We start from the raw sequence: 9178 nt of genomic DNA on the forward strand, positions 1-9178 counted from the left end.
CCGGTGCGGTGACCTGGGCCGACCGACCTACCGGCAGGCGGCCCGGCGGTCACGGCGCACGGCCGGCCGGCGCCGGCAGGATCTTGACCTTTTGGAACACTTGCTGGGTGTGGTTTACGCGCATTTGTCAACATCATACTGCAATTCAGAAGTCTTGAAAGGTTGATGGCGCGCGCCAACAGTGTGTCATTGGCGTGAGACTCGCATTGCCTGCTTCACAAGCAGAGAATGCGCTAGCATTTCACGCCCGCCTCCTACGCCAAGGAGATGTCTGGAGCCGAACTGGGTAGAACCCAGGCGAGCTTGTACAATGGAGAGTATTGAGAGCGTCCGTTGAATTTCGAACAGATGTCTTGCCTGTCGTGGGTGCTGTACTCCATTTCAGAGTAGCCGCTGTAGTTGTCTGTATGCTTCCCCTGCGGTTAGATGCAGCTGTGTTTGTCCGGCGGGCAGAGGCGGCCGGTACCGCTCTGTGGTCACAGTCGCCTGCTGTTGTCCGACGCTCAGTGCCCAGGTCAGGCGGGAGACGGTCCTCTCGAGGCGACAGCGGTGACTGGACTGGACTCCGATTTGCCGGCTCGCTGCTGAGCTTCAGGTGCTGGTGTCTGTCGATGCGGCGCACAGGGCGATCCGGCGCGAAACGCTAGAGTTGTTGGCGGTCGTGGTGCCTGTCGGAAGACGTGCGCGACGCGAGCTCAGTGGGGTCGTCCATGCGGTGTGACTCGCCGAGGACCTCCGCCCCGGAGAGAGCCCGTGTCCACTCAGGCTGGACGTACGACGCTTGGGGGCGCGCTGTAGCCCGTTTTTGTCAGTTCAATGTCCGTCTCGGAGCAGGTCGATCCCGTTAAACGATTGTGAGAAGTGATGCCCCGTGGTGTCACAGCCGTGCCATGCCAATGAGGGGCTATTAGACACGCACATCGTGAACTCAGCACTGAAGGGCAGCGGGCGTGGCAGGCCGGCGAGCGCCGTCCCCCGGACGGGCCCGGCCCGATCGGTCTGTCCCGCAGCCGGGCGGGCGGCGAGCGCCGTCCCCCGGACGGGCCCGTCCCGATCGGTCTGTCCCGGAGCCGGGCGGGCGGCGGGGCGGTGGGGCGGCGGGGCGGCGGGGCGGCGGGGCGGCGGGGCCCGGAGGACAGACGGCGGGGCGGTGGGGCCCGGAGGACAGTCGGCGGGGCGGTGGAGCCGGGCGGGCGGACGGCGGAGCGGCGGGCGGCGGGGTGGCCCAGTCGCGCAGGGTCGCGCCGCGTACCGGGGCCGGCCGGGCCGGTCGCGCCCCGTCGGAACGCTCTCACCGTCCCACAGCGCGCCGTCAGCCCGGGCCTCTCCATCTCCCCTGGCCGGCAGCAAGCATTAGTCGACACGACCGCTCTGGTCACGCCGCGTGTGACCAGCCAAACCAAACGTTGTGCGCGTATGGCAGGCGTGTTGTAAAAAGGGTGGTTACAATATGGTGGGGAGCTTCAGCTCCTTTCTGGTTCGCTACACTTAGTCACAGAGCCTTATGTCGTTCTGCTGCGTTACGGGATTTCAGCTGCCCATTGACTCCACGATGCATGCATGCGCTGTGTCACGGCCTTGTGCATTGTGCAGCGTGTGCTGAGCGGGCTGTGTCGGCGCCGCGGTGAATCGCCGTCCGGCAGTGGCCGGAGCGGCGCGCCGGCCGGCCGGGAGCGTCTGGCGGCGGCGCCAGTCGGGTCCCACCTGCGCCGTCCGGTGGCCACAAAAACGGCGCGCGCGCCGCGGTCCGGTGCCGGCCGGCGGCCCCTTCCGGCCCAGTGGTCAGCGCTAGCCGCCGCCTCTCAGTAGCTGTCCATAACCGGGCGGCGGCCGCAGCGGGCGCCGCCCCCGCAGCGGCCGGTCACCACCGCACGGCCGTCTGTCTGGCTCTGCAGACAGGCGACACGGGCCAGGTGCGAGCCGACCAGACCGGACCGGACCGGCGGCCATTCCGGCCACGCATCCGGCGCCGGGGCTTCCTGGACCCTCACTGACCTTGTCCGTCCCCGGGGGGGGGGGGGGGGGGGCGGCAGACGGTGAGGGTTGGCCAACGCGTTGATTGGAATGCATTGCAAATGCAAAATTTCAGGCTTCTTTCCTTTCAAAGATTGACTATTTTCAGCCTGATGTCACAACGAAACTTCATAGGCAAACCTCTTGATGGCATCCATCAAGTGAACTGTGGGATGCTTTACAAATAGTGGCACCGCGTACCGTTGTATCCATTCGTGTTTGGTACCGCGGCTTATCGGTGTCTGGGGTCGGACATACGGTCGGCGCACGGCTGCCTTCCGTTCCAGCAGCAATCGTCTACCGTTCGTGACGCCTTAGGACACGTATGACCGTGTGCCATATCGCCGCCTTGCGTCGCTCATTTCGAGCGGCGCGCCGCTCTGCCGCCGCGTGCCCGGCTCTGTTCGCCGCCCGACGGCTTGCCAGAGGTCCAGCCAAATACGAACGACACATTCTCGAGCATATATTGAGACATGGTATGAGCGCTGGGGTCGTCCGTTGACGAGCTGGGCGGCACGGTCCGTGAGGAGGGCCGGCGGTGTGAGCCGGACGGCTCCCCGCCGACAGCAGTACAGACACGCACACACACACGCACACACACGGATCACATCACAGGGGTGGGCGGCAGCACGTGCCCAGTGCCCCCGGCGCGCGCACCTGGAGGTGGCGGACCCGCCCTCCACGGGCGCTCAGTTCGCGGCGGCAGTTTCACTTGCGACAGACGCCCTGTCACACGCTCAGCAGCAGCGCTCATTGTACGCGCGCTATCAACAACCGTCCACCCACCGAGCGAAGTACGCCGCTCGCGCGCCGTTTACTGACGCCTGACGCGGTGCGGGCTCTTCCCGCCCGGCCGCCTCTGCGTAGCTACTGTCCTGGTGCAGGTATGGCTGCTCGTTGTATACTGATGAATCGCGGGGCTCGCTGCCCTCTGTTTGTGGATCACCGGGGCGAGATGCATATTGGTGAGTTAGGGGTGAGTCCGTGACGTCACCGTCGGGCGCGCCGGCCGTCATCCATTGGCTCGAGGCCGGCAGCGGTGCGCTCGCGACCCCGCCGTGTCATGAGCTTCCGAGCGCCCCACCGGTCGGCGCCGGCGGCTGCTGACGTCAGTGGATGACGTCATCCGCTGATGTCACCGGCGACTAGTGCTGGGGCCGAACCGGCGCCCGCGGCCGACGCCGTTCACAGCTGCACCAGGCTGCTGCCGCGCGCCGTCGCGTTGGCAGCCATGTAGATGTCCATGTCGTGGTCGGTCCAGCCGTCCGTGTCGTCGGTGAAGTGGCTGGAGAGCCGCGAGGCGGAGCGGTCGCGCGACGCCGACGGCCGCCGACTGCGGCGCCGCTCGCCGCCGAAGCCGGAGGCCAGCGAGGTGCGGGAGGTGCGCAGCTCTGCGGACGGCGCGGCAGGGTCAGGGCAGGAACACCGCCGGCGGCCAGGCCAGACAAGCCAGTACAGCACCAGACGAGGAGACGAGAGCGAAATAAGACGAGCGAGGCGGCGGTGCCTCACGACAGTGGGCGAGGCGTCCGTCAGCAGCGACCAGCGTAAACACCCCGCTCTGCCCAGCAGTGACGGCGGACGCAGCAAGAGGAGTCGGCATGCGGACAGGGCGGGCGACAAGCGGAGATCGCGACGAGGCATACCTACCACCAGGGGGCGAGAGCGGCGCGCGCGCTCTACAGGGGTATGTCATGCTGCGGCCCGCACAGGTCACTAAGTAAGGCATCCTGCCACAAACTCCGCGACGAGCTGGCCGAACCTACCAGAGTGACAGAGACACGCGAGTGGTCAGTGTCAGCTGGCGCGCCGGCCGGCCGGCAGGGGGCGCGGCGGGGGCGGCAGAGCCGGGACATACGGACTACGGGCTAACCATTACCAGAGGAGTTGCCTGAGCGAATTTCGTGCATGACTCAGCGGAGTAAACACGGCTACCGGTGAAATCGGAGCACACTGTTGGTGACATTGTCTTCACCTGTCGGGAACGCTCCAATGCTATTTCTGCTCATGTCCTCGAAAGTATAGGAATCAAATATATGAGAAGTTGAAAAATGGGAAGAGTAAATAACATTATGAAAAATAGTAATATTTCCACATTTGATCAGCTTTCATTGGTCCAGCATAGATAGTTCATTTTCTTAGATGACTATTTCTCTAATAAGGCTTCCGATGGAGCTTATTTGATGACCCTAGAATATCCCAAGAATCCCAGCGTCCCAGAGCACACTTCATCATGGCCGTCGGACGTTCCAGGGTGGGGGGTTAGCGGGCTGTGATGTTGGCGCCATGACCGGCGCACGTGAGGCCGGTCGGTGGGCCGGTGCGCGCGCCACTGACCTGGTCGGGGCAGCGCCAGGCCCGGGCCGCCGGCGCCGCCGCCGCTGTGCGCCGGGAAGTGACCCGACATGGCCGAGTAGCTGCGCAGCGATTGGCCGTCGGCCAGACTGCGGCGTCGCCAGGAGGCGCGCGACGCCTGCGAGCGCACCTCGTCGGCCAAGAAGGCGTCCCTGCCGGCGCCGCCTGCCGACACGGGGCGCGAGGCCGCTCAGCACGGCCAGCGGGCGACATGCCACGTGCCACCCATGCCACGGTCCGGTATACAGGCCAGCTCAGGCATTGACAGTGCGTTCCGTTCTTACGTTGCGTGATCGACTGATGCATCGCATTCCATGAGGCATTCATTCCGATCCGCGAATGGGTGCGACGACAAGTCATGCAGTACGGTGTCGTCGGCGGGCTCGCTGCCGCTGTGCGCGTGCCACACGCCCGCCAACTCACCCTTGCTGTCCATGTGGTACATGCGGGCGCGTGGGATGCTGCGGTGGCTGTACATGGAGAGCTGGTCCCAGTCCTTGGCTCCGCGCAGCGTGCCCATGCTGGCCAGCGGCGGCGCCGGCGTGGCCGGCAGCACGCTCGGCAGCGGCTGCTTGCGGTCGGCGGCGCGCCGTCGGTTGCAGCAGACGAACACGACCACGGCTATGATGATGGTGCCGCAGATGGCGGCGCTGGCCGCGATCACGAACGTGTCCATGTGCGTGGGCGCGGCGGCGTCGGTGCGGATCTCGCGGCACTGGCGCGGCGGCACCGTCTCCGGCGAGATGTCGATGTCCTCCAGCGACACCACGCACACCACGATGCACTCCTGGCTGGGCACGTTCTTGATTTTGAACTCCTTCTCGGAGGGCGCCAGCGGCGGACCCTGCTTGAACATGTCGTCGCCGAACAGGCGGTACACCACGCGGAAGCCGAGGATGTTGGGCACGTCCGACTCCCACTGGATGACGACGGCGCTGCCGCGACGGTACGCGTCCTGCACGCGCACCTCCTCGCCGAACGGGCTGCTGCGCGACGCGGCGCCGCCGGCGCCGGCGAACGTCTCTGGTTTGAAGATGAGGCTGGGGCGGGCCGAGGGGTCGGCGGCGGCCGGCGCCGGCGGCTCAGAGGCGGGCGGTGCGCGCCGGTACGGCGGCTGCGTGTACACGGGCCGGAAGGTGGTGGCCGCCGGCCGGCGCGTGATCTGCACCTCGGCCGTCGGCCGACGCGTCGTCGCCGCCGTCGTCGTCGTCGGCGGCGGCGGCCGCGTCGTCGTCCGCCGACGCGCCGTCGTTCGTCGACGCTCCGTCGTCCGCCGACGCTCCGTTGTCGTCTCTACAGACGAGGACGGCGGCCGACCCTGGGTAGTCGCGTCCGCGCACACGAACTCTGCAATAGCGGAGCACTGTCAGCGATGTGGCACACGGCCTATTTTGTTCGGTTCGGTTATGTTGATGTGAAGAGCCCTAAACGGATGTTTGTTGCGGGCGACGTGCAACCACCAACGACCCACAAAACACGCCTTGGTCTCAGTACATAAAACATACGCCGCAGTTCCAAACCCACAACGCGCACATTCGTCGTTTAGGGCCCACCGCTGTGTGCCGGCCGACGCACCGGCGCGCTGCCGCCGCCGGCGGAGGAGCCGGCCGGAGCGGGCGGCGCGCGCTGACGGCCGCTGCTCACCCTCGGCGTTCAGCTGGTAGAAGGTGCGGTCGCGGAACTCGGGCGGACTGCCGCAGAACTGCGGGTTGCGCTCCCTGCTGGTGACCTGCAGGTCGGTGTCGCGGATCCAGCGGGCGATCCAGCGGATGCGACAGTCGCAGGTCAGGAAGCGGCCGCCCAGGCTGAGGCCGCGCAGTGTGGCGCGTAGGTGATCGAACGCCGCCTCGGGCAGCGTAGACAGCGGGTTGCCGTCCAGTGCCAGCAGCGTCAGCGACCGCATCGCCAGCAGGCAGTCTTTCGGCAGCTGCGTCAGCAGGTTGAAGCCGATGTCGAGCACCTGCGATGGCGGCAGATGGCGGTCAGACGCTGGCGGTGCGGCGCTGCGGGAGATGGTCCATGCTGTGCATACACAAGCCACAGACTGGCGAGTGCATGTCCACAACAGGACCGACTCCAGTCCTACGTCACCGCATCGCATCACCGACGTACAGCGCGCGATGAAGGTCGTCAATGGGTGGAACAGAAGTTATGAAATACAGGAGTTGACAAAGTGCAGCAAAGTGTGTGTGTGTGTGCTTTGCTTGCTTGCTTGCGTGCGTGCGTGCGTGCGTGCGTGCGTGCGTGCGTGCGTGCGTGCGTGCGTGCGTGCGTGCGTACTTGCGTGCGTGCGCGCGTGCGTGCGACTGGCGGAAAAGCGGGCGAAGAGCGGCGCGGCGGCCGGTGGCCACTCACCCGCAGCCGGCCCATGATGGCCATGGCCTCGGTCGGGAAGTCGGCGATCAGGTTGTTGAGCAAACTGAGAGAGCTGAGCGTGTTGTTGACGCCCTCGAACACGGTGCCGTCCAGCACCTGGATGAGGTTGCGCTCCAGGTTGAGCGCCGTCAGCGACTCGAGGCCGGCGAAGGCGCGCGGCGGCAGCTGCGTGATGCTGTTCTGTGCCAGGTCGAGGAAGGCCAGGCTGGAGAGGCGCTCGATGCCGTCCGGCAGCGTCCGCAGGCCCGTGCCCTTCAGATTGAGGTTTTTGAGCGTCTTCTCGAGGCCGCTGAAGGCGTCGGCGCTCACCGTCAGGTTGTTGTCGGCCAGCTTGAGCTGTCTGCAAGCGACAGCGTCTTGAACGCGTCGTCGGGCACCAGCGTGATGCGGTTCTTGGAGAGGTCGACCAACTGCAGTCGCTTCAGCTTCTGCAGCGCGCCGGTCGGCACCTCCGTCAGGCTGTTGCCGGCCAGGTTGATGTTGCGCAGCCGCGACTCGAGCCCCGAGAACGCGCCGTCGGCGATCGCCTCCAGGTCGCAGTCGGAGAACTGGATGTTCTGCACGGGGATGTTGGCGAACACGTTGTTGGGCAAACTGGCGATGGTGCTATTGGTCACGTACAGCAGGTCCAGCTCCTGGTTGGGGATGGCCGCCCGCAGCGCGCCCAGCAGCCGGCTGAAGTCGACGAACTGGCACTGCACGGAGAGCTGGGTGGCGGCGTTGTAAGCGCAGACGCACGAGCCGTGCAGGTCTGCCATGTCTCGCGGCCAGGGGCACTCGGCGCGCGCGGCCACCGCCCAGGCGGCCGTCAGCAGCGCCGCGCGTCGCCACAGCATGGCGCCGCCGCCGCCTCTGCAACAGAGCCCGCGGTCAGACTAGCACCGGCGACTGCAGCGCCGCAGAGGGTCGTCCGCCGCCGCCGACTCACACACACGGCTGTGGCGAGACGCCGATCCGTGCCGGGGCGCCGCTGGGCGAGCGGCCGCTCCGCCGAGGCGCCGGCCTGCGACCCGTCTTCACCCCGACCACCGCCGGCTCTGGGTGAGGGCAGCGTCCCGTGGCGCTGCCTGGACGCTGCCCAGTCTGCCTGACCCCAACTGTCCGCGTTTGTGAGCCGGACACGCGGCCGGCCGGCCAGGTCCCGTGGGCCGCGCTAATGAGCGCCTGTCGGGGGCCCACCGGCCATTCGTGTAGCAGTCGGCCCATGCCGAGGTGAGCGCCCGCCCAAACGCTGACTGACCCACCCAGACCCAGACCTTGCCTTGCGTAATGCAGTCGCGGTCTGTTTGCAGATTGTCAGCCCACATGCCCCGTGAGGCTTTGTGTACTTTAGCTCGGCCCGTACGCAATCCCATATGCATATTCATCCTTGTCAGCCAAACAGTGGCTCCATACAGTTCGTGGGCTGTCCGTTCGCCACCGTTGTGTTGGTTCACGCCTGTCTGTCTATTCCCCGCCGCGGTCGTTTGCCGCACCAGGGGCCGCTTGTAGCACATGCCCGGTATGTGACCCCGGCACCTCGTCTGTGCGCCTGTCTGCCCTAGCTGTGGTGCTCCACGGTTCATGGGTCTGTGCTGGCTGGCCGTTTTTGTCGGTCTGTGCCGGCCTCCCTTGCCGGCCGCGCGTGCTCGCCGGGCCGGCTGGGCCGCGGGTGCCGGTTGTCCCCACGCGGCCCTCCTCTGAGCGTCCCACTGCTCCCCATCGGCCCCGTCCCACTGGCCCCCACCGGCCCCGCCCCACTGGTCCCCAGCGTCTGGCGGTCAGGATCCCTGCCGGTCCCGGCCCCGGCCTCCGTTCTCCGTCCCAGTCCTGCTCCCGGCTCCAGCCCCGCTGTCAGTGGTAGAGGCGGTGGGATGCTGGCGGCTACCAGCGCCGGCTGCTGCGCCGGCACCATCCGCCGGCGCCGGCCGGCCGTCAGCTGCGGTCGGCGCCGCTGCTGGGAGGACCGTTCCGGCCGGCCGGCGCCCGGGACGCCGCGGCTGGTCATTGACCGCCGGCGCCGGCACGGCACGGGACGACGCCGGCCCCATCCCGGCCGGCTCCCGGCCGCCGTTTAGTCACCCGTGACGTCACACGGCGTGCGTGACGTCACACGGCGTGCGGCGGACTGGCGTGGTAACTGGCGGCTCGCCGTCGGCCTGACCGCTGACCCGTCGCACGCAGCCGCCACGGGGGTCCTGGCGACGGTCTGTAATGTGCGGCCGTTATGTTCCTTCTCTCACCCACCTCTCACTAACAGACACACCGTTGCTGTCTGCGCCGGCCTCTGCCGCCGTCTGCCGGTGTATCCGTCTCTGTCTGTTCTCCGCGTGTTTTACCCGCTCCATCAGCATGCGTGTCCTGGCCTGAGACGAACTGTCTCACGATGCGCACCGCTGTGGGGCTGCGTAAGACAGGCAAGGGTGAACAGCTTGAGCGATCATTGGTGACTAGC

General features: G+C 66.9%; 1 protein-coding gene across 1 annotated transcript; it reads right to left on the minus strand.

Moving 5' to 3' along the window:
* Positions 1-3371: 3371 nt before the first annotated feature.
* On the minus strand, positions 3372-7541 carry LOC119089887 (nyctalopin-like). The gene is given in 8 exon segments (XM_037212693.1): positions 3372-3404; positions 3664-3775; positions 4351-4533; positions 4792-5408; positions 5607-5715; positions 6013-6328; positions 6724-7083; positions 7086-7541. Coding segments are annotated over 7 exon segments (2085 nt in total). The 5' UTR covers positions 7503-7541; the 3' UTR covers positions 3372-3404; positions 3664-3692.
* Positions 7542-9178: the final 1637 nt, after the last annotated feature.

This window comes from Pollicipes pollicipes, unplaced genomic scaffold, assembly GCF_011947565.3.
Source record: "Pollicipes pollicipes isolate AB1234 unplaced genomic scaffold, Ppol_2.1 Scaffold_3087;HRSCAF=3621_pilon_pilon_pilon, whole genome shotgun sequence".
Lineage (NCBI taxonomy): Eukaryota > Metazoa > Arthropoda > Thecostraca > Pollicipedomorpha > Pollicipedidae > Pollicipes > Pollicipes pollicipes.